This window comes from Rhincodon typus, chromosome 14 (assembly GCF_021869965.1).
Source record: "Rhincodon typus isolate 14 chromosome 14, sRhiTyp1.1, whole genome shotgun sequence".
Classification (NCBI taxonomy): Eukaryota; Metazoa; Chordata; class Chondrichthyes; order Orectolobiformes; family Rhincodontidae; genus Rhincodon; species Rhincodon typus.
The window spans coordinates 48,114,186-48,140,537 of record NC_063345.1 but is presented as its reverse complement, the minus strand read 5'-3'; the positions used below and the strand labels follow the sequence as shown (position 1 = coordinate 48,140,537).

The 26,352-nt window shown below is 37.9% G+C and overlaps 1 protein-coding gene across 1 annotated transcript in view; it reads left to right on the top strand.

Moving 5' to 3' along the window:
- The window catches only part of chm (CHM Rab escort protein), an 86,611-nt gene that overhangs the window by 11,467 nt on the left and 48,792 nt on the right, over nucleotides 1-26,352 (top strand). Inside the window, exons 2-6 of the mRNA XM_048605157.1 lie at nucleotides 2,740-2,806; nucleotides 13,454-13,526; nucleotides 18,377-18,498; nucleotides 21,063-21,504; nucleotides 22,074-22,190. Coding sequence (XP_048461114.1) covers nucleotides 2,740-2,806; nucleotides 13,454-13,526; nucleotides 18,377-18,498; nucleotides 21,063-21,504; nucleotides 22,074-22,190 — 821 coding nt within the window. The remainder of the gene's footprint in view (nucleotides 1-2,739; nucleotides 2,807-13,453; nucleotides 13,527-18,376; nucleotides 18,499-21,062; nucleotides 21,505-22,073; nucleotides 22,191-26,352) is intronic.

The following is a 26,352-nucleotide window of genomic DNA, read 5'->3' as shown; positions in this document are numbered from 1 at the left end:
GATGCCAAACTGGCTGGAAATGTAAGTTGTTTTTTTTTCTTTTGAAAAGGAGGCGTCAAGAGGACTTGGACTTCTAGAACCTGGCAGATGGAATTTTGTGTAAATAAGTGTAATATTATTCACTTAGGTAGTTAAGAAATATTCTGCCTGTTTTCTTTAAATATTGAGAGTTTGGGAAGTGCAGGTGTCCAAAAGTATCTGGGTTTATGATTAATGTTTTGGTCTTGACTTAGATTCCAGAACACATGTAGGTTACAGATATTGCTGTGGAATTACAGATGGAAAAGTGACTGGATAATCACTGACAGGTTACATGGATTTTTTTTAAGAGCAAACTTAAGATGGGTGCTCAACTAAACCATATTTCCACATAATCACTGATTTTCTTCTGTCTTCATATCTGGTTATTTTGTATTTTGTGTTTAATCTCAGCAGTGGGCAGCAGCTTCACTCAAATCTTACTCTTCCTTTCTGTAATCCAGGTGGTTTGAGCTGTATAAACCCAAGTGTAAATGTGAATGTTTCTCATGAGGAGAATGTCTGTTTCAAATTAGCATACTTCTAATTTTTATTAATGCATGTCAATGCACATACTCGATGTATACAACAGAATTACTTGTAAACATCCAATTTCAGAAAGGTAGTTGAGTTTTTATTAATAATTGATCAAAATACCCAGTAAAGTTGTACACTTGTAGGTTTCACCAATGATTGTCAAACCATTAAGGTAAGACTAGATTTGTATTTCATGTGATTCTGAAACTTTTTTTTTTCCCCTGCAGTGCCTGTTAGTTTTCTAATTATGCAAGACTGTGTCAGCAGATATGAAGCTGGGTTGAGAATGTACTCGCTTTGAACTGGTGAATGGAATGCAAATTGAGCAATGTGACCAAGTTTGTATGAGCAAATTAGCATAGTTTAAAAGTAACAATACATTTTACTCTTGATCGTAGTTATGGCAATGGTTCTCTCATATGTTGAATAATTTCATTAAATGCAGTCTCATTTTAATTATGCTTGGGTCTCGGTACAATTACAAGACTGGATTTTGAATTGGCATTATTTGTTTCAATGAGACAAAACTGTAATTTAGCAACATTAATTTTAAGACAGGAGAACTGTCTTTAGGGTTAACTGTGAATACTTGAGACAGGCACTAACCTTTAAGGTATTCTGTCAGGGGATTTGCTTCCCAGCCTATTTCATTACTACCCTGTTCGTTTATTTCTAAGAATATCTAGCAGCAAACACAGACTAAATCATGCATCTAACTTCTGACTTTTTAGAAAAGGGGCATGCTAAGTCAAATATGTTTCTTGACCAGATATGTAAAATTATAGAATATAGTAAATCATGCTGAGGGTGAGAAAGAGGCGTTAAACTGCGAAGGTTGTTGTCCAAAAAACATTTGATCTGTTTTCACAATGTTGATCCCATTTCCATTGCTGAACAACTAGGCGTAGCTGAAGGTGGGTGTCTTACAATGTGCCAATAGGTCAGACCTGGACAGTAGAAAATGTTGACAGCCAAGAATCAGTTTGAATCCCATCAGCAGCAGCACAGCTTTAGACTGCTCAGTATTAACAAGCATAGTAGCTCTCAAAGCACTTACTTTGTTGCATAAGATCATGAGTCTCTCATTTGTTTGATGTTGTCTACAGAGAATTCAAAAGACCTCCTGTTGAACTCTTTAACTAATGTCCTAGCCCATTTGAAGTAAACACAGTAAAGGAAGTGAACTACAATAAACAAAAAGTTCAGTAACTCCAGCTGTTATTGTCATCCCCTTGGATTTTGATTGTAATGAGAGTAAAAATGGATCTTGAGCAAGATAAGTTCAACTTTCAACCTGCAGCTTGCAATATTTGACATTGTGTTGACCTCTAAATCTGATTTGTCTTGTAATCCATCATTATGTTTGTATTTATCCCATATGTTTTATCTTGAGCAATTTTATTCACCCTTTTCATTTAACAATTCAGATTGAAAAAGTTGAGTGATTAATGCAAATAAACTTGATGCGATGCAGGGTAGTGAAGATGTCTGTATTAAAGAGGATGTTTAAGTGTCGTTCGCTTTCAGTGGAAAGAAATGTCATGAGTCTATTATGAATGCGGAATGGCCCAGTATCTTCAATGCTGTGCGATGGAAATACTAAAAGGCCAAACCTTCCTACATTGTATCTTCTTCCTTTTGGAAAAGGTCCAGTTTGTCATACAGGGAAGCTTGTAATGCTGAAAGTATAAGTGGATAAGACAGTTGTGAAGTGAGAGGCAGATTCATGTTGTTTTGGGTTACCCCACTTAACGTCATTGGTGACTCTACCTAATCATATGGTTTTCCAAATGCTGTGTTGCCACTTCCTTAATAATATATTCCAACATCTTCTCTATTTGTAAGACAAAGTAGGATTTTGTTTTTCATCACTCTTTCTTTCTTTTTTCCTTTTGAAAAGTAGTTTTACATTTGCTGCTTTGTGGGACCCTTCCAGACTCAGAGTAGTGCTGTGCTGCTGTCCCATCTTGTGCTTTGCTATTTGAATGATCGTCAACTGAAATGAGTTTCAACAATTTGTTCAGTCCTTCCAACCCCTCTGCAGAAAAAAGAAGTAGGTTGTAAGTTGAGTACAACTTAAATTTGACAGATTACTTTAAGTCTAGAGCATTCACAGGAATATATCCAGCTTTTGTGCTCTATATTTGAGCAATGGAATACCTTTTAAATTTTTTTCTGTTGCAGGTCTGCAAGAGTCCATTATTGCAGCTGCCTGTTCTCGAATTGGCCAGAGAGTTCTTCATATTGACAGGTAAGCTACAATATTTTGCAGTTTTGGAAGGAAACCAGTCACTGTTCCTGCTGTCAGTCTATGATCAATTATCAAAGCTGTATGCTCGTCTGTGGAAACACTGCTTCCTTGACTTTAAATCATTTTATTTTCTGCAACCTCTTACTAAACATTTTAGAATTTATTCTCCTCCTGTAGTTATGTTGGTGAACTGAAATAAGATGCAAAAATCAAAGCTGCATATTTTGTTTCACTGCGTTTCCAAATATTGGCCTCCTGTTATACCTTAACATGAGTTAGAATTTTTTTTTTGCCAACAACAGCTTTTTTTTTAATGTGTTTCAAGTCTTTTAGTCCATGAAATGCAGTTCGTTCCCATTAATTCAAAATCCGGTAATACACATTAAAGGGAGCCGAAAGAAAGTAGAAGTTTCGTTACTGAATCACTAGTGTTGAATGTTTCTGTTTCATTACTGAACTTCCTGAACTAAGAAACAGTGATGTAACAGTGACTGAACTGTATTTCTGAAGAAGGGTCCTGACCCAAAACATTAACTTTCCTGCTCCTCTGATGCTGCCTGGCCTGCTGTGTTCCTCCAGCTCCATACTATCTCTGACTCCAGCGTCTGAAGTTCTTACTATCTCTGACCCATATGTGTGCTGTTTAATTGCTATTTTGTTATAGGCAAATGTGAAAGGCATTTTTGTGTGTACACGTCCTTTTCCAATCCATCTTTTCATTAATGGATCCATCATAGAGGCAGGACTGACCAGAAACACTAAATTTATCCTATTTTGTTTGCAAATTACTTGTGAAGAAATGAGAAACAGTCACAGCGTAACAGAATTTAATCACCAGTGACAAACAGTTGATGGGAGATGAGACTGAAGAGAGAAATTTAACAGTCAACATACCTTTTTATCTGTCATTAGTAATTTTAAATATGGGGCTGAATTTTTCTCTTGGCAACAAACAAATTACTCCAGCCATTTGTTGGACTTGTAATTTCAGTTTCTTGGGATCTTGCGGTGAAACTTATTGTAATTTGAGAATAGCTTTGGCATGGCGCCCTCCGCAGGGAAGCTACCACCTGTGTGAGCTACACAAGCCATGATATGTGGACATGCCGGTGTTGGACTGGGGTGGATAAAGTCAAAAATCACACGACACCAGGTTATAGTCCAACATGTTTATTTGAAATCACAAGCTTTCAGAGCACAGCCCCTTCATCAGGTGCAGTGAGAGAAGAGTACACAAACAGAGTTCCTGCTTTTGGAACAATACCAGCCTGATTTCAGTTTAAAACTCTGAGACTGACTCTGGACAAGGCCTCACACCTATAATTCAGTGTCTGACCTGAGATGTCACCTATTTTATATTCTTCTCACTCTGCCTGTTTGAAGTTTGGCAAGTTGGGGAGGCACTGATGAAACCTTTAATTATCTCGGGGCAGTGACTTGAAACAGATTGTGGAATTTGCATCTTAATCAATCGAAACTAACAGTTCTCCAAATCCTGCTTCTGCAATTTCCAGAATGCAGGAATGTATGAATGATTAAAGATTCAACAGGTGGCAGTTTGTTCACTCCACACACACCAGTTGTGTGATCCTTTTGATCTCTCTGCCTATAAACTGTTTGCGTCCTCCTCTCTCGCTGCTCCTGATGAAAGGGTTATGCTCCGAAAGCTTGTGATTTCAATAAACCTGTTGGAATATGACCTGGTATAGTATGATTTTGGACTTCAGCTACATAAGCAACAATGTTTGCTGTTAATCAGACTGTTTTGCTTTCAGACCAATTTTCAGAGTCACCATTAGGAAATGTATCAGCATATAATTCAATGTCAAATCAGGTACAGAATGTAAAATAAAGAAGGAAAGATTGCATTCAAACAGAGAGGTTATCTAAAGCAAATAAAACTTATTTCCTTATTAAAAGCAAATAATGTGTTGTGCATCTCAAAGTTCATATTCCAGATGGAGTTTTGGAAGTAACTAAGACTCGCTGCATTAAAAATTTTACTTAAACTGAAAACATTGACTTAGCTTGTTTTCCATGTGAAGTAGTGGGAATATAATGTGTGTAGTAGTACCATGCAGGTCAACCCATTTCAGTGCTGAGTCTCTGATTCACGATATTAGTGTAAACTGCAGCTTCTTAAGGATCAAGGCAACTCTGACAGCAACTTCCTGAACTACACATCTCCGATTGGAGGAAGTTCATGTCTGATCTACACTTCAATAATAGTGAACATGTTGCCATCATTTTACAGTGAAATCTGGCCCGCAGTAAATATTTATCGCATATAATTTTCATATTTTAATGTCTGAATATATACTGAATTTTCATTCTCACTAAAATTCCTAAATATGAAAAAATTGAACTAAGAGTGAATAGTTAAAATGAATCTGTAGCGAAAAGACTTGGAATTGTGAAACTATTTATTTGCCCTGTATTCAGTAAGATAAAAATTAGATTAAAAGTTTACTTTGTCAAGATGCCCCCTTGGAAATGCAACTCAAGATGCTTGAAAGGCCTGCCGATTAAAATTAATGGCAAAGATTTCAATCTCAGTGGTTCTGAAAACTGACAGATGTCTCTGATTGGAGCATAAGATGATGCACCTCTGGAAATGCATTCCTTCACTTGAAGGAAAAGTCAAGATTGATCGGAAGTTTCAGAACAAAATATCTTTTCCTGCTTTTTGTAGTAATAATATCAGAATCCCTACAATGTGGAAACATGTCCCTCATCCCAACAAGTCCACACCGACTGAGTGTCCCATCCAGACTCTTGCCCCATAACCCACCTAATCTACGTATCCCTCAACACTATAAGCAATTTTCCATGGCCAATCCACCTACCCTACACTTCTTTGGACTGTGGGAGGAAACCCACGCAGACACGGGGAGAATGTGCAAATTCCACGCACACAGTCGCCCGAAGCTGGGATTGAACCTGGGTTCCTGGTGCTGTGAGGCAGCAGTGCTAACCACTGAGTCACCATGCTGCCCAATGTATTTGAAGACACCTAACTGATTATGCTCTTAAACTCGACAATTCCAATCTCTTGATTTAACAATTGCAGTACCCTCGTTAAAAGAACTGGGGGTACTTATTATTCCTGTTTACAGATATTGAGGAAATCTAGGGAGCAGAGGGAAAAAAGGCTGAAGGTGGTAGATCTTGCAGCTTTGCTCAAAAAGTTGATATTGCACTGGGGATGGATGATGTAATGGGGAAACCAAGACCTTTGCAAAAATTTATGTAGAATTAAAAAGAACAAAATAGTGTCTAGTGCGATAGTCGGGTAAAAACATAAAATAAACGTGGATGTTTCTCAAAGGAAAAGCTAACGTGGCATGGTGGCTCAGTGGCTAGCACTGCTGCCTCACAGCACCAGGAACCCGGGTTCAATTCCACCCTCGGGTGACTGTGTGGAGTTTGCACATTCTCCCTGTGTCTGCGTGGGTTTCTTCCCACAGTCCAAAGATGTGCAGGCTAGATAGATTGGCCATGCTAAACTTCCACAGTGTCCAGGCTTGTAAGTTAGGTGGATTAGACATGGGAAATGCAAGGTTACAGGGTTAGAGTATGGGAATGGATCTCTGTGGGATGCTGTTCAGAGGGGTTGTGTGGACTTGTTGGGCCAAATAGCCTGTCTCCACTCTGTAGGGATTCTGTAAAAACTGGGCTCGAAAGGGCTTCTTTGTGGAAGCAAAGGGAATGGTTGTGGTCCTCAGCAAATAAAGTTTATAGAAAAAGAAGTGTAGAAGTCTCTTGTGTATTCAACATTTGTTTCATGAAGCTTCGCTAACCTGAATGGATCAAGTGATGCCTATGCCCATTTTAAATATGTATTTTTGGTCACTTTTTTAAAAACTACTTAGTCCATAGAAGTCCAAAGCATTAACTCCGAGATGATTGTGTGTGTGTGAGTGTGTGTGTCAACCGTTTTAAGTGGGCCCAATATGGTGCCATTACTGACCATCCTGCTCTGAAATAAAGGGAGCTAAATGCTTTGTGGCAAGACAATATTGTAAGCAATTTTGCAAAATCAAACATAGATTAAAAGAAGACAGCTGGAACAAGTTTGCAGCAATTGCAGAATACAGAAAATCAAAATAATGAAGAAATTGAAGTTGAACATTTCCTAAGCAAAGTAAAAGATCTCCAGTTGTGGTCTGCAGAACTGGAAGACAATGATTTTGTGTAGGAGGTTAAACATGAGACATGGACTGGATTTATTTTCTTAGAGGAGCTCTTGGACTGACCTAAAGAAATCTAAATTCAAGGTTAAAATTGCAGGGACCAGGAGAGAGACACCTCAACGTCAAGGACCAGATCACCACAAATCTTGGACACAAAGGCAGAAGAAGTAATGCAACTCTGTACATCTTGAGAACCAGCAAATATCTCTGCTCATGCATTTATATAGAAAGTTAGTAGTAACACAAGGTAACAGTGGAGCAACATTTTGTAATGAATTTCCAAAACTGGTTGAGGGTGTCGGAAAGCTAAAGCAAGAATATATTACTCTGCTCCCCATATACTAAACTCATCTGCTTATTTACATCTTTTGGCATAATTTGATAGGATGCTGCATCGAGGTGTAATCTTGCCCATTATCGAGCTTACAAAATGGTATTAAGGGCTACTGGTAGTCCCTAAACCAAAGTGATTCAAAGGGCAATACATCCAATGTCTACTGGGTTACAGTTTTGTGCCAATCCTGCTATCTGGCAGATACCCTTTGACTAAGAATGCAACTTGCTCACAACATACATTCATGCCTTTCAGTCAGTATTGTTTTAATTGACTAACGTTAGGCATATCCTTTGTGCTAGAAATCTTTCAACATGCAGCGTCTAGCGTCCTTGAAGGCAAAGGGGCATTAATTTGTCACATTGATAACACTGTCAATGAGCATGTTATCCAAGAAGTATGTTGAGTTTGTGATGTTTTAAGAATGTGTGCAGGTAGGCCTCACTTTGAACAATAAGTGAAGAACCACTGCTAGACTCTTAGGCTGTATTTATCTAGCAAAGATGATGAAGGTTGACCCCAGAATACCAAGACAGTTCAAGCATTTGCGCAGCCCAAGTGTGTATGGACTTGGGTATAATTAGCCAGGTGGTCCCAAATATATCTGCAATCAAGAAGCCTTTTACGAGACCTAGCGATAGAGCGTCAGCAATTGTATTCAGATGTTAAGCAGAAGAGTGCATTTGAGAGCTTCATAGAGGTGCTTATCTCTTCTGAAGCGCTCGCACACTGCAATGTCAAATAACCAACAGTAGTGATGGCAGACATGCCACCTGCAGTACTTGGAACTGTGATTCTGCAAATTTCAGGAAGATGGGACAATGAAATCGGTTTATTGTGCCTCTAGTTCCTTGACAAATACTGATAAAAGTCACTCGACTGTTGAATAGGAAGCATTAGTGATGATGTGGATAGGCAAAAAAATTCTTATTATCTAATTGGTTTGTACTTCAGGATTAAAAGAAGCTGCTGATCACTCTCCTGAACTCCAAGGAATTGCAAAGAGTTAGGCTAGTGCACTACAACTCCTCAAGACAGAGTATGTGCCTGGAAAAAAAAGGCGAGTGAAGTAACTGTCTAGAGCACTAGTTGAGCAGGTTGTAAAATGAAGAGTTGGCATTGATCTCTGAGATAGAAACCTATTCCTCAACAAGAGTTTAAAGCATGTTACTACAGACAATCTCCAAGACTAATAGGAATTTAGTCCAGCTGTAACTCGCAGTGAACAAGAGAACAACAATTCTGAAACACCAAAACGGGTCTGTTCCTTTTTGAAGTGAAACAGAAGAGCATCCAAAGCTGATGCACCCTGGATAACAAGGAAGTAAAAGATAAAACAGAAAAAGAAGCTTGATTTCAAATGGCAGGTGGAAAATTCTTTTATATCCAGGAAGAGTATGGACAGAACAAGAGACGTTAATGGGAAAGACAAAATGGGATTGAAGATTTGCAGGCACTATTGAGGAAAACTCCTAAAGCATGTTATAAACATTCAAGTGTAAGGAGTTGACTGAGGAGGAAAAAGTTGAGCTTTTTAAACTGCAAAGGAAAATGGAGGGCATGGCTAATATATTGCACATGTACTTGTACTTGTCATTTGTTTCTTTTGAGAAGACTGAAATAAATTTTGTATAAATTGACAAGATAACAAAAATAGCAAAGATTTTCTAAAAAAGTTTAGCATTACTGAAAGTTGGAATGCGTTATATACTGATGAAGAAAACAAAGATAAAAATAACAGCGGCTCTTTTGTTAAACTTTTTTCAGTCTTTTCTGGGTACAGGAGTGGAGAGTTGCTAATCTTCTATCACGATTAAAGAAAGGGGATATAAAAACCAGGATATTTGGAGTAACACTAGTAGTGGGGACATTATTGGAAAATAAGTTCCAAAGAAGAGTCAGAACATTTAACTCTGCTTTCTCTTCGCAGATATGCCAAGTCTACTCAGTCTCTGCAGCAATTTATGTTTTTTCTTTTTGGATACTATTGTCAGGGTCAAAGCTCCATTTGGAAAAGGCATGGGTAATCGAGAGTTGATGTGGTTCTGCTAAAGGCAAATCATAGCTCAGTGATTTAATAGAATTTCTTTGTAACAATATTGATAAGTAATTCAGTAGATAATGTATATGTGCAGTTCCGGACTGCATCTGACAAAATGCTACAAGCTTATGGAATGAAGGGGTAAGGGGCAACCATGGTAGGAATTGAACAGGATTGAAAATATGGTATTCATAGAATCCCTACAGTGTGGAAACAGGCCCTTCGGCCCAACAAGTCCACACTGACCCTTGGAGCATCCCACCCTGACCCATTCCCCTGTAACCCACCTAACACATCCCTGAACACTATGGGCAATTTAACATAGCCAATCCACCTAGCCTGCACATCTTTGGACTGTGGGAGGAAGCCGGAGCACCCGGAGGAAACCCACGCAGACACAAGGAGAATGTGCAAACTCCACATAGACAGTCGCCCAAGGGTAGAATCAAACCAGAGTCCCTGGCGCTATGAGGCAGTAGTGCTAACCACTGAGCCACCGTGCCGCCTTTTGGTATTGTTTGGATGTTCCTCAGACTGAGGTGCTTTGTGGTGGTAAGTGAAAAGTCAGTTTCTTAGGTTTTCTGAACAATCTAGATGGAAGTATAGGAAAAACAGTAATATAAAAATTTGCAGATGGTACATATCTTGGCAAAATAGATGATGTTAGAGAGTCCAAGATGACTAAGAGGATCCTGAAACGGGAAGAAGCTTGCTAGGTACCATTCACTGTGAATAAATATCAAGCAGTGCAATTTGGGAAAGCTCTTATTGAAAGGCGTTACACTCAAAATGATATCATTTTGATAAGTGCTCATGAGGAGAGACTTTGTTTTCAAGTACACAAATTCTTAAAGATGAGTTGAAAATTTTTAAAAAGACTTTAAAACTTATGAATTGCTTGGGATTATAAATAAAAATACCAGAAGAAAAGATTATGCTGAAACTTTATAAATCGCTGTAAAATCCTTTGGCTCTGGTATTGTGGCTGATACTGAGTACAATACTTAAGGGAAATAGTGACAACATTAGAAAGGACACAGAAAAGGTTTGCCAGGTTGAGGGAATTCAGTTATGAGGAGAGGTTGAAAACATTAGGACTGCTTTCCTTGGAACAAAGAAGGTCCATGATCTCCATGTCACCATGATCTTGGAGATTTTCAAGATGTTGAATTCTGATAGTTGACAAAGAAAATTTTCCTTTTGAGTGGATAACTAGACATTAAAGTTTAAAACCTCTTTAAAGATTTGAGGGAAGATGAAATAACCCAGTACGGAGCTGGAGGAACACAGTCGGCCAGGCAGCATCAGAGGAGCAGGGAAGTTGATGTTTCAAGTCGGGACCCTTCTTCAGAATTTCCCAAAAAGTCAACTTTCCTGCTCCTCTGGTGCCTGGCCTGCTGAGCTTCTCCAGCTCTATATTGTGCTCACAAGATGAGGGCATTGCTGGCTAGGCAACATTTATTGCCCAGAGGGCAGTTCAGAGTCAACCACATTACTGTGGGACTGGAGTCACATGTAGACCAGACCAGATGAGGATGGCAGTTTCCTTCCCTAAAGGACATTAGTGAACCAGATGGGTTTTTTCCGACAATCAGCAATGGCTTCATGGTCATCATTAGGCTCTTAATTCCAGATTTTTTTGAATTCAAATTCCACCATCTGCCATGGTGGGATTCGAAGCCGGGTCCCCAGAATGTTATCTGGGTCTCTGGATTAACAGTCCAGTGATAATACCACTACATCATTGCCTCCAGCATCTGCTGTTCTTACTATCTCTGGGGGAAGGTGAAGATGTCTTTTTGTTAGGATTTGGGATGTCTCGCTTGATAAATTTAGTGGGTGCTGATTTTGTAAATAATTTTAAAAAGGGTTGGGCAAAAATTTGAGGATGAGGCACTTGCAGGGTCACGTACAAAAATCAGGCGTGAGATGGCATATATCTGGTTGGCTGAATGATCTCTACCGCATGTTCCTACGATTCTGTGAATTTGATTGCTGTAGCAAAAGTTAAATAGTGCTTAAGTTGTACAGATTTGTGAATCCGTATCTGTATTAATTATTTTCTAAAGCTGAATTGTGGTTTAGCACCGATCTTGCGTCGAGATGTACATTTCGTAGGCTAAATGCATAGCTGAGAATTACAACGGTTTTATTTGGGTGCAGTTGATATGTATCTTCTTGACTTATTTCACTTTTTAAGCAATTTATTAGTTTTGGATCACTCTTCCATTGTTATGTTAAGCTCCCCTTTTGTTTTCTCATTCCTGCTTTTAGGGAGGAGTGTTCTGAAATAATCTAGTTTCTTCCACCTCAAAGTCATAATAGTCTAGTTTCATGAATGGAGCTGGAGATGCACTGATCTGTTATGAGTATTTAGTATATTTCTATCGAATTCATGTGTCTGCTGAATGGAGTTAATTGTTTTATGTAAAGAGCTCTGTTAAAATAGTGAGAAAGAGGGTTGCTGTCTATGACCTCTCAAAGTATTTTGCAGCTTATTTCCGGCAGAAAATTAAACGTGTCACACAATCTAAAAAAGTAAATCTTATAAGCACTGGAGCTAAGATAATCAAGAGTTGATGAAGTGCTTAATTTGATTTATACTATATCTCATTATGTAATGGATTTCATAAGGATTTTACACGGTGGATGGAGTGAAAGAAGTGTTTGCAGCTGGAATAATGCCCTCTAAATAGAAAATCAAAATCATGCTGGGGCTTTTGTGATGCTGTGGTAGTGTCCCTGCTTCTCAGCTAGGAGTCCTGCAGAGAGATCAACATCTCTGAACAGATTAATTTGAAAAAATTCAAGAAAAATTATCCTCCTGCTCTGCCTTACCCCTTGCTTGTTTGAGATAGATTACTTGTTTTACCTCCCAAAAGTTAGTGTGCTTATGTGGTGGAAAAGTAGGAATGATCGAAATCTCGAAACACATGCATGTAGTTGGTGGGCTAGTCCAAGATGGCAGCAGAGTAGGACTCCTGTGCCAGAGCTCATCCGCTCTGACTGCTTTTCTTTTCTTACATTTTTCTACATTTTCCCTCCTCCTTTTCTTTTTTAACTCGCCTCCTCCCTGAACTTGGAGGGCCTTGGCAGCAACGAAGTCCTGCACACGGACCTTGAGCAGGGACCAGAGTACGGAGGAGAGTAAGACCCTAATTAACTTTCCGAAGTAAGCACAGGACCTGGAATCAACGGCTGCTAAACCTGCAGAGGCATTGTTGACAAGATAAGCTCAGCAGCAAAAGATGGTGCCTGAGGATCAGCAACTTGATTGTTGGTTGGTTCGGCGCAGGAGGCAACGAAGCAATGGCGGAGTACTGGACCAGTGGTAAAGGTGGTGCCTGAGGATCAGTGACTTGATTGTTGGTTGCGTCTGGTGTAGGTGGTGGCGCAGACTTCATTGACAGTGATGAGCTGGCTCAGGACTGATGGACTCTCCAAGCTATATATTTTTTCCATGCCTTAAATCATTCAAAACAGCTCATTTCGTGCCGACCAATGAAAGCTTTCATTGTATTTTGTTGTTTTTTTACTGTAAGATACATGTGACAATAAAATCAGAATCAAAATTAAAAGGAAATTGTGGACAATCAATGTCCTCTCTGATGCAGAATGTGATTTTAAATATTTAGAATCGGGTTACTTTCCTTATTTTGACCATTTGAAATTTAAACATGGCTGCATTTTTTTGAGAATCTGGGAAACTTTCACCTAAGTCGAGATGACCCTATGGGTCAGGAGGTAAATGTCTGTCCTTTTTACCAGCCCTCAATTGCTGATGCCTCCGATTTGACCCCACCTCGATATTGGATAATACCATAAACTGTCACTGCTTAAATTGGTTGGTCAAAGACTAGTGGCCCTTGTACAATGGTGTACCTCATTGTTTGAATTAGGCACACCTTGTGCATCTGATAGTTCAACAAAACTGTCAGACTGACAATGTGACCACATGTTGTGACATAGCATGAGGAGTAACAGAACATTGCTTTTAGATTTGAATTTTAAAATCTATAATCTTAAAAGAATTGGTGCCTTAAACTTTGCTGTTAATAAACATTTTGGATTCTGTGCAGGAGGAATTATTATGGAGGCAACTGGGCCAGTTTTAGCTTTTCTGGATTGCTGTCTTGGATCACAGAATGCAAAGTAAGTTAAGTTTTTTTTTTTTTTATTTAGAAGCTTGTGTGAAATATTGCAGTATGCAACTTAGTATTTGAAATTTCTGGAGTAAGGTGAACATAAATATATGTTGGATATATGTTCTAACTATTAAAAATTTGTACATGAAACAAGTATCCACTTCATCTAGAAAAAACATTTTCTGATTTGATCACTTTGATTAAAATGGTACACTGCTGTGGGACATTAAAGTACGTTTTAGACTGGCTGCCTGATTTTTGTGTATCCTCCTTTTACAAAACTCGGTCATGTTGGAAGTTTTGCTTTTCTATTATTTTATCTCCTGTCCAGAATATGCTTTCAAATCTAGGTTAGTCGTAAAATGAATCCATGCAGTTGTGCCAAGTTAGTATACCAATATGCTGTCTGTGAAATTTCAGGGTGTGGTCCTGCTTGCTTTTAAACCGCAAGTAATATTTCCAAGCATGCTACTTATCTCTCAATCAGGGAATGTCATAAGATTTATTGTACAGGAGCATAAAATTTGTCTGCAGCACACTGTTGTATTTCTGAGATCTGAGCTTGACTGTGGTTCAGGCTGACAGTGTCTTCAAGATCTCTGAAGGCATTTTTGCTCAAGGTTGCCCTTCCTTTCAGTTAGTAAAGGAGGAAAATATGGCACTTGTGAATTTTTTTTATTTGTTCAGGGTGGTGGCCATCATAGTGATGGCACTCTTATCCTGAAATTGTGCCCTTTTTCTAAAATCTCCAGCTAGGAGAATACCTGTCAGTGTTTGCTCCGTCGGAATTTTAGAATTCTAAATGTTTCACCACTCATTCTTCTAAAACTCCTGAGAGAATAAGCCCAGCTTACTCACCTCTGTATTCATTGGATAGGAATGAATACAATAGCCCTGTCTTTTCACGGACCAATCTAGTAACCTTTTACTGTATTTATCTCCAATACAAATGTAAATATGGAGACAAATTGCACACAGTATACCAGGTATGATCATATCAAAACTATGTACAGTTGTGGCGAAACTTGTTATTCTTGTACTCCAGTCCCTTAACGATAAAGGCCAACATGCTGTTTGGTCTCCTAACTGCTTGTTATACTTATGTGCCAATTTGTTTTTGTGATCTTTGTGTCTGAGCACATCCAAGTCTCTCCGAGCATCAAAATAATACAAGGTTCACTGATTTTAAAATTTGTTTTTAAAATTTCTTATGAGCAAACTCAATGACGTCGCACTTTTCCCATACTCCATTTGCCACCAAGTTGCCCGTTCACCTAATCTGTCTCTCTCTGTTTGCGTCTCTCTCTGTTTGCATCTCTCTGTCCTTCTCTTGGCTTGCATTCAAACCTAGCTTGGCACTATCAGCAAACTTTGACATGTTACTTTCTGTCCCTTTTTATTAAAATCATTGTAGATTGAAAACAGCTGATGTCCCAGCACTGATCCTTGTGGTATTCCAGTAATCAAAGCCTGCCAACTTGAAAATGCAGCACAAACCAATTCAGAAGTATGTGGTCTAAGAGGTGTGACAGCCTCCTGGAACAGAGTGTTGAGGAAAGGATGTTAGTGAACCAGATGTTTATTGCGACATTCAAGGGTTGTATCGTTGCATTGGGCCAGCATTTCATAGAATTCAGATTTAGCAGTCTGCCGTAGTGGGATTCAAACCCATGTCCCCAGAACATTTACCTGGGATTCTGGATGACTAATCCAGTGACATTGCCACTATGCCGCCGCCTCCCTTCAACATATTTCCAAATCAGAGATGGTGTGTAACTTGGAGGGAAATTTGCATGTGGTGGGGTTCCACCAGTCTGCCAACTTTGAATCTTTTAGGTGCTAGAGGATTGAATGGTTTTGTTGAAGGTGCACCAGCCTCATGAATTCCTTCTCTGAACGTTTTTTGGTTCCAACATGATGCTCAACCATCCTGTTCAGTAATATTTGCCTTCTCATCTTGTAGCTTTTATGTGTAACATTAACACAGCCAAGATAAACTTTACTTTTTTTGACACTGATCACTGATCTCCGATCTACGGTGTTTGGGGATACTGCTGTACTGTATGTTGTGAACAGCAGTGCAGATTGCTGAAATCAAATACTCCTTTAGTGTACAATCGCAGTAACTTTCTGATCTAATTAATTCTTCAAAATTTCAATTCAACTGATCAAACAGCATTTCGCAATTTCAAAAACTTTCCTACCTAACTTTCCCTCCCCCTCAGTCATGAAAACAACAATTGTACCTGCTTAATTTCTATAACCAGCTTCAAATGCTGGCAAACTTGTGTTAATCCAAAATTTTGAAGTCCAATTTAATGGATTGTTTATCACTGCCACCATTTCCAAATTTCATGTGTTCTCTGTTCCTCGGGTGTTGATTTAAGTCTTGGTTTTTAAATGTTTCAACATCTCATTCAGCTCTGCTGTTGGGTTTTGTCTTGCTGCTTGTCTCCTGCTTTGTCTGCTGTATTGATGTTCTTTGAGCTTTTTCGAAATGATGGAGCAGGATTGAATTGGGTACAGTTATTGAGTCATCATCATACAGCATGGGAATCGAATCTTTGGTCCAATTCTGTCTATGCTGACCATAATCCAAATTAAACTGGCCCCACCTGACTAGCCCGTATCCCTCCAAACATTTCTTATTTACGTACTTACCTAAATGTTGTAACTGTATCCACGTGCACCACTTCCTCCGGAAGTTCATTCCGCACACGAGCCACTTTTTTTTTTAAATTGCCCCTCATGTCTTTTTGAAAAATTTTTTTCATCTGTCCTTAAAAATATGTCCCCTACTCTTGATATCCCACACCCTAGGGAAAAGGCATCTACCATTCACCTTATCTATACCCCTCATTGTATAAACCTCTTAACCTCCAACGCTTCAGTGAAAGAAGTCCCAGCCTATCCATACTCTCCTTTATAACTCAAACTCTCCATTCCCGGCAGCAGCCTAGTAAATGTCTTTTGAGCCCCCTCCAGCTTAATAATATCCTTCCCATAACTGGGAGACCAGAACTGGAAACAGTACTCCAGGTCTCGAACCGTTCTGCTTCAGCGCTGCTTCACTGATCCTTTAGCCACTATACCACTGCTATGTGAAGCTTATTGTTTAAATCTCACAGCCTTGCCAGTTCTCAGTTCCTTCAAAAGCCACTTTTTAAAAAAAAAAAAAAAAATCCCTTCAAATGTGCTTATGGTTCGACTGTCCTATCACAATTCGGTGTTGTCTTTCTTTCATGTATTCTATAACAATTTTACAGTTGTGCCGATGAGCAATTACAAGTTGATGTACATAAATTATTTTGTGGCAATGCTAACTCAGTTTTAACTCATTTGTGCCAACAGTGTAAGTGTCAGTATTTCCGTATACATGAGCACAAAATTGGTAGTCTCCCAGAGAATTTGTAAGGATCGTTACAAGAAATATAAGTTCACACTGAAGTAGGTAGTTTTGTGACAAATTAGATGTTTACTTTGTATTGAGTATTTTATTAGTGTTAGTCTTTACCCAATTTTCTGTCCTTCTCCCTAAGTGGGAGAGGAGAATGGGGCAGAAGTGATTTACCAAAACTGGGTGTAAAAAAAAAAAAAAAAAAAATTGAGCTAATTGTTCTTTGGCTACTGGCCAACATGTCAGAAATTATCGGATCTTTTACTGGCTTTTATTTTCCTTGCTGTATTTTCTGATATAAAATACATTTTTGCTGAAAGCATCCATGACAGTGCAACTGTAGAGCTTCCAGGCTACTGCCATTCCTGTAACTTTTAGTGGTTGTAGGAAATGGGATATCTGCCAATTTGACCGTACATTGTCTAGCAACATTTATGCTACCAAACAATGATGTTTCTGACATTGTATGGCAATATGAAAAGAATGCATTATAGTCTCCTGAGTTTAAAAGTCATCTTTGCCACATATATATTAATGTGACGTGTATGCTATTTCTTTGCTACCTGTCCTAGTTTTTGGCCGGCTGACTTTTTTTCTTCTGGTTACGTTCCTGTGATGCATGCTGTGATGTTATATTACATTTAAAGCAATTATATTTTTGTGCACTTCCCATCGATAATATTCAGCATTGTTAAAATGGCTGCTCAAGTCCTGTGAAGCATAAATTAACACATGGAATATTATTTATGATTAGCTATGATGTTTCTGACTACATGAAGAATACACTTTAATGTTCATTTTTAAATTTGTTTAATTTGATAACAGATTGACAGGTGAAGTTAATTTTATTTCCTGTCACTGACCATTCAAAGGAATGACCTCCAGATGATGCATCTGTGTGACAATATTGGCAATATGCCCAAAACGCACAACGCTGATATCTTCAGCAATAATGCTTCCTTTTGTTTGTGACTAAATGTGTGTTATATATATTCTCTTGATCTTTTTGTATTCATGTTAAAACACAAATTTACTTTTATTAAAATCTTATGTTTTACCTGACATGCTCTTTGTCTTTCAATGAGAATCTACGTGAATTTACATTGAAAAAAGTAAGATAAACTAGCAATTTTGACACTGAATAAAAATTAATGTTAAAAAAGCTGGTGTTTATCAATACATTTTAGTTCCTCATGCTTTTACAGCTATGGCATGAAAATAATCCGCAATTGAATATTGTGGAATGCGTTTAGATTTTATGATTGAAAATGCTTTCTTCAACTTTTAATCCATAAACCCAATGAACGTATGATTAGTAATCAGATGATATTGAAAGCTTTGAAACACTGGCCTTTTAGACATGACAACTTTACTATTTGTTATTAGCAGTACCTTGCGTATACAGTTGCTCTTCTGTCAATTCTGACTTTTCATTAGTTTGATTTTCAACCCTTTATCAGGAACACACCACTGACATTACTGAAGCTGATTGGAAAGACCAGATACTGGAAGGGGAAGATGCCATTCAACTTGGTCTGGTGGATAAATCTACTGAGAATTTGGAAGTCTTCTGCTATGCAAGGTGTGTTTTTTAAAATGTTATGTTTTTCATTCATAGATTGCAGTCCACTAATTAGTATGTGGATGTCTCTCTCGCAGGAAGACATTCTCACTGCAAACATGAGTGTCAAATTTTATTTCAGAGATTGCCTGAAAATGTGAAATTGTGCACCTGTGCCTGCAATTTACCAAAGCAGAATGAATTTCTTCAAGTTTACAGCTGAAAGATAAGGAGAAGCAGAGGGATGAAGTTGCAAAAATTCAGCCTCAGTAGTTAGAAAATAACAATACAAGACTGACAATACAGGTATTTCTCCTATAAAACAATAGTTGCATTCTTGTGTGACCTCGTGCTATAGAAAATCACATTATTGGGAAATGGCTATAGAAAATCACTATACCTGTACAGCAGAAAAGTCACGTTATCCAAACAGCTTCCACTACTCATCAATCGCGTTACAGCCAATTCATGTTAACAAAACATGTGTTTCAGCAGAACTACCTGTATAGTAAAAGGTGTTTTTTGTAATCAGGAAGTACTCTGATCTGCACTGAGCTCAGCTAATTAACTTGCCTCATAATTTTCTTAACACTCTCTGGCTGCTCACATCCATATGCTTGCAGCTGTAAACCTGAAGGAACTCCTTGCTGTGGTAAATTGCAGGCATAGATGCACAATTCTAGATTTTCAGAATATTTCTGATATCACTTCCTGCTTTGCTAAAGAGTCATCCAAGTACTAAGAAGTCCTCTGAAATCTGTGTCAACATGAATAGTTGCTAGTGACTTTTTAATAAAGTTTGAGCTACTTCTGCAGTTTTGAATAGTAGAATGTAGAGCTGGTTTAAAATTGAAACTTGTTACTGTTGTATGCTTTCTACTTGATTTTCAAGTTCAAGTTTTAGGCGTTATTATCTCACCTGGCAAGATATGACTTCGATCCATGTGTACAACCTGTACAACAAGAAATCTGGAAAGCCAACCAAGAGATTTGCATCAGACGTTGTTCATCAAAGTCTAGATTTGCTTTCTTTCATTACCAGTAAACACATTTTAAGGCTGATTCTCCTTTTGTTGTTTAAAGATTTTTTGTTGCTTTCTGAAAATAAATGTAGACAAGTAGTTTTAGCCCATGTATTTTCCTGTGTTGACATGATGATGTTCTCTTTTGAAAGAGACAGTGGTGAGCACATCTCATAGTTGATAATAATATTCCCGGGTTAGAAATCAATTATTAAACCGAGGGATCTCAAGCACCTGTATGGTTAAGAACCCAGATTTCTGCTTCTGGGACACCATCTATATAAAATGTCTTTATTCTGTTGTCACAAGACAAATGTCATGAGCACAACTCCACCATTAGTGATCTACTACTTTTTTAATATAGCCATGACTACTTAAAGTCTTATGTTCTGACTTTAGTTCGAGGTTGGTTGGTTGGTTGGTTGGTTGGTTGGTTGGGTGTTTCATTTCACTTACACTTTGGCTGCTGGCCTAAATCTAGGTGCCGGTTGTTCAAAGCTGTTATTTTTTGAAAAAACTTTGTTATACGTGATATGCCATTGTCTAAATCAAAGACAATTTTGTTTTTATTTTGACTGGTTCTGTCTGCAAAGTTCTTGATCATATTAGTACATTTTGATGAACTTGAAGCCTTATTGTGCCTTTTAAGCTAAACTTAATTATGTTTAACTGATCTCTCACATTCATGTCGATATGAAAATTAAACTTTGCAATCACTCCTGGCATGTTTTTGTTGATAACCCAAATTATATTAGATATTTTTGTTTTATTTCACAAGACCTAATTTCCAAGTGGAAAAGAATGGGCAATGTATGCCATTATTTTATGCGTCAGTTGGCCAAGAAATTCCTCATGAAAACCAAAGTTTATTCTCCTGGGCAGTGAATATCTTGGTGAATCAATATCTGACAACTTTAATGCTGGATCCCAAGTGTGGTCTGTATACATATTTTCATCAGGAATATATTCTAGAAGAAGGATGTAACATGAAATCCTGCTTTGGAATATTCTTGCCTACATGATTAAATGAAAGATGTTGAATTATCTTTTTGATTTTTGTCTTTTTTTTGGTACTTCAAAAATAAATTTACACTTTGTCCTTGTTTCCCTTTCCAATATCTCAGATTTGAAATGCCTGATGCTTGGGGAACTTAAAATTACTTGTTGAATTTATGAAGTTATCTATTGTATATCTTCCATTATCAAGATGAGCTGAGACTGCCACCAAACTTTACATTGCAAAACAAAGACAACATCAGAAGTTCTCCACCGTCCTTCTCAGTTCAATGGCTCACTGCAAAGTTTTATGAAGATAGGCTTTCAACCATTGTGCTTCATCCCTTCAGTACAGTATCCGATTTATTTTTGAATGTCTTTTTTTTTTTGGAATTTCACCATTACTACACACCATTCCACTTTAAGAAGAATCTCCTTTATCAGTTCTAATTCCCTTTTATTGATTTGAACCTGTGACCTCACGCCATAATTTTCTGGAATGTAGCATGGGGATGAAATTGTGTTTTGTGCTATTTCTGATTTTGTATTTTGCTTTATATTTGATAGCACGATTACAGAGGAAGATGTTATCGAAGTAGGAGCTCTTGAAAATAAGCAATCGAATGTGGGTTCTGGCACTGCAGCAGAGAATGCAGTAGTGAACAATCAAGATGAGAAAAATCAAGCACACACAGGTTTAAGCAGTGGTGATGCAGAATCTCCTCTAGAAAACCAAGATTCCTCACTCTCAAAGGAGGAAGTTTTTGCTGAGAAAATTGAATCTGAGAACAAACCATGTTCTTACAATATTCCTTCGTCTGCAACCACTGAAATATCTCTGGACACGAAAGAGGTTGCTGATAATATGGCTGCAGTTGAGGTGGAAGCTGGCAATGTAAATCAAGCTACTGATGCCTCTACTCAAAAGCTGAAGAAAGAAGAAAAAATAACGACTTATTCACAAATTATAAAGAATGGCAGGAAATTTAACATCGACTTGACCTCAAAGGTAGCAATTTGATTTTGCCCATTAATTGTTCAAGACATTCACACAAACTTCCTAATTCAGTTTATAACTAAAAATAAGACTTGAGATTGGTTCGGTTTGCTTGTAGGTAGGGCGTTTGTTTTCTTATTACTTTCCCTCTGTTATTTCTCTGAGCCATCAGTGTTGTCTTCACTGGTGGGAAGAAATGATGGACAACTAATTTGCAAAAGTATTTGCTTTCTACTTTGAGATTTCTAATCTCGCTTTTTATAATCCTGTAAAAGTGAGATCAACAAAGGAGTATTGAGTATTTCTTAGTGTGAAGTACTTTTTGTGCTCTGTATAAATTCAAATATGAATAAGATTTATCTTGTTTTGAGAGAACAGCAAATTCATCTGTTTCCTTTCAATGCTATAATACTGGAAATATATAGATGTGATTTTCTATCAAGTTAATATTTTTTGGTATAAATTCTGATGTGATGGAAAAAAAAACCCTAAACCTTGATGGAATCTGTGACCATTAATGTTCTGAAAATCAGAGTTTCAAGCCTGTCCAAATGTAACTCAGTATGTTTGTATTCTTCCAGTTTTTGTATTCCTGTGGCTCCTTGGTCAATCTTCTTATCAAATCCAATGTCAGTCGGTATGCAGAATTCAAAAATATTACCAGGATACTTACTTTTCGAGGAGGAAGTGTTGAACAGGTATTTGACCATTTTTCTTAATTGTTTCATGAAATTAATAGATCTTGTCAAATGCATGAACCCCAGTGCATTTTCTATCTAGGGTGCCTTAAATTTTAGGCTTAAACTGGCTCCGTGTGCCAGTCCGTTGTGGATTATATTGCAAATATTTTAGGTGCAAGTTGCTAAAAAAAACTACTTAACAGTATAGAAGGTAAACAGTCATCGAGCACAACTTTGCACGCTTAATAAAAGTACAGGAAGTTCTGCTATAACACAATAGTTGCATTCCTGTGCAACATAGCATTATAGAAAATCGTGCTGTACAAATAACAGTGCCTATAGGAAAAGCAGGGTTGGGGCAGACCACTGAAAAATATCACTCAAAATTCTCCCTCACCACTTTCTGATATTGGCGCCATGCCTGTCACTTGTGTGAACCTTGACACTTGTAATCAAATAAACATAATCTGTGTCACAGCCTAGCCCATTGCTGATCTGACCTGACATTCCATCAGCACAGACTTTTGGATAGATTTTCAGATAAGTGAAGCAGAGGAATCCGACCTTTCTTTCCTATGTAGCCCATTGACATTGAAGTTAATTGTAGGTTTAAAATGCATTATAAACCTGAGTAACATTTGTATTCAAAATAGTGCTAGAAAAGAGCAGGTTCTAACACAGACAACTTACGGTATACATGATTTACATGAACAAGTTCCAAAGTTCTTAAATATTAAATCTGTAACAAAATCTAGGCAAACTTACTACACAAAAAGCTGCATGTTTTAACAGCACTCATTATTCTAAACTAAACTTTTTTTTTTTGCTTTTAATGTGTTCAGCCATAAACTCTTCAAACTAAGACTTGACATATTTTCGTAATAAGATGGTTGTCCTCTGTGTGATAACATATTTGAAGTTTATGACATTCAATCCAATTACCTCTTTTTAAATGAGCTCATTCAGACTTATTCAGATATAGTAAGAACTGCCGATGCGGGAGTCTGAGATAACAGTGTGGAGCTGGAGGAACACAGCAGGCCAGCTGACCCGAAATGTCAGCTTTCCTTCTCCTCTGATGCTGCCTGGCCTGCTGTGTTCCTCCAGCTCCACACTGTGTTGTCTCATTCAGACTTATTCTGAACACTTACACCATCTGCAAGGATTGGTGGGGGGGAAAAAACAAAATTTTCCTTTTGACAAAGCCCGCAATTTCGATGCGTACTCGATTGAATCATGTTATAGCCAACACAAATTTGTGTTTTGGAAACAGCATTCCCTTATTTGTCAATCACGTTACAGCCAATTCACATTGCCGGAACGCACGTTATAGTAGAACCCACTGTAAATACAAACTTAGAATTATAAATTTGGAAAGGGTTTCTTTTGACTACCATATCTGGGCCCAACTGCACAACTTTGTTGTATAGCAAATATGCATGCTGTGCTTTTACTGACAAAATAGCAAAATATCTAACTTGTATTTAGTTTCTCTCTGTCTTTTGTGTCCCAGTTATGTTATCAGGCATTGTAATAATCTAATATGTTTTTAAAAGCAGGCAGTCATGTTTTGACTGAAAGCTGCTGAATTATAAGGGACAAAGGGGAAATGTAGAACTCTGTGCTTAGTTTCTGTATCTGCATATATTTTCAGGGGATTATGGATCTGGTCTCCAAGTCTTGCTGTTCACTCATATCTTTAAAAATCTTTCCATTTTATGTGTATTTGCTTTTTCTATTTTTGCTCCCCCAAATTGTATGACCATTCAGTTTGTCAAGCTAAATTTCACATGCTAATATTAAGCCCATTATCATAAAAATGTTTGCATCATGCTAAATTTTCCTATCGTCCTCCTCACTCGTTGGTGTTATTGACCTATCTCCAAGATTGTGCTCTCTCTGTCCATGTCAAAGTCATTTATAAAGACTAACAGTAAATGTGATTAGAAATTGAATGGAAAGGCAATTAAATGAAGAGAAGCCCTGTTAAGGGAGAAGTGAGATAGGGAGCGAATCTAGAAGGCAGGCAGAGATAGGTGAGTGCACATAACTTATAATTTGAATTCCTCTTCAGAGTTGAGTATCTGATTGATCTATTTGAGGTTCATGCAGCCATTCATCAAAATACTCAGAAATGTTAACTTAGCTAGTGCAATTGTAGTTAATAGCCCATAAACTGTTGGAAGTATTTATAGCTGACACATAACCCCAAATAGCTCTCAAACCCACAAAGTAAAAATGAAGGCTCTACCTCAGCATAAGTAGAGAAGAAGCAATACATGAAGTCAGCTTTTCTCATGGTACTGCCTGATGAGAGCTTCTGTTCATCACCAACACTCCTTTCTTTGCAGTTTTTGCTGTTGAATTGCTACTTCTGTCTCAAACCTTTGCATTTTAGTAAATCTAAGATTAAATATTTTCAATTAGCTGTACTATCCTTGTCTGTAGGTATTTTTAATACGTGGAAGAATGATTGATTATTTATAGAAAATAGTGTTGATAATTCTTCAAGGATTAGTATTGTTATTAGCAAAACGATCAGTTAGATATTAAAAATTGACACAGCTGGTTTCCGCAGGAAGTATTACGTTTTGACTAAAATAAGGGCTGATGTGGCCGAAGTCAAAAGCTTGTTGCCTTTTTGCAATATCTGTACGTGATATTTAGTCTCAGTCAAAGTATAGTTAAATACTACTAGTTGGCAACTTAGTCGCCTTAAGCCCTTAAATAATCAAAGTTTCACATCATGGAAATAACAGCTATACAATCTTTATTTATTGTGTCCCATGTTCTTTGATGCTATATCCAAATAAATCTCCGATCTGTGATTTTCAAACTTGTTTTGACTCAAAGTTTCTTTATATCCAGAGTATAACCTAGGCTATTAGTTACCAGGAACAAATGATAAATTGGCTGTGTTTTTCTTTTATTCTGCTGTTTGAGGCGATTTTGTGAACTCTTTTGGGGGGGAAAAAAAATTATGGCTTTATTTATGTCAAATTATATTTACAAGTCATCATAGCCAAAGCCTAAAGTGAGGTGCTCATTGTTTTTATGGTTTTCTTTTTCTGAATATGTACCGGGTGGATAAATTAACTTTTTCTTCCTCTTGCAGATGCTTTAATGGACATGGACAGAAGCATCTTAGATTGCATGTTCCAGGTCTATGTAGCCAAGAAGTGTTATGACTGCATTGCTTTGTCTTAACAGAAATAATAGCCCAGGTTTTCTGATGGTCAGACAGCAGTGGAGACTCTGTAGAGTCCCTGTCATAATGGACGCTGAAGGAATTGCCCAGGAATTCAAAGATTCCACTGGGGACTACCCCTATGCTTGAAACCATCATCTGATTTAAATGATTTGGAGGGATCTCATGAAATTAAATAAATAACCACTCGGGGAAGGTTAGACTGTTAAATATCCTAACTTCTGAGAAAGTGTTCAGCTGACTTCCCGTGCAACCAACACCCTCAACTATACCTCTCCTGGAACCCCATACCCCCGGTTCCTGACCTGACATCCCCTCCCTTCCCCCAGGACCCAGCACATCTCTTCCCCGCCCCCCGCACCAAACTCTGGACTTGATCTACCTCTACCTCCTCCACACCTTCAAGACCCACTCCCCTTTCCCCAACCACCACCTCCGGGTCCAACTTGACTCATGCTTTGCCTGACTCCCAAAAGAAGTGATATATCTCTCCAATTCCCATCCAGCCTAAACACGACATCACGTACTGCCCACCTGGCACTCAATCTGCCCAGCATCTGACCCAGCATGAGATTGCCACTTGTCAGAAAATCAAGCTCAACACTTGTTACTGAATTTGCCTGCTGGTGCAGGCAGTTTGGTGACGCTTGATGATGGTGATGTCGGAAATAATTCCTGTAAATGTAAGATTTGTTATTTTGATTACCAAATCGGCCCTTTCTAGCAACTGAACTGTTGGGAGCTGACGTTTTTAGTTAGTTTGGCTTTATTTGAGAAGGTAACAATTATTGTGTAGGTGATGATTTTTTAAGTTGGGATTTTGCTTGACCATTAATAACGCAGGAATGTGGTTGACGCAGTAGAAAAGGGCACCTTCATAAACACAACAGTTCTTTTGACTATTATCCAACCGATATAGTATTGGAAATATTTGAATTGTGATCTCTCATTTCAAATCTGCCCAGCATATGA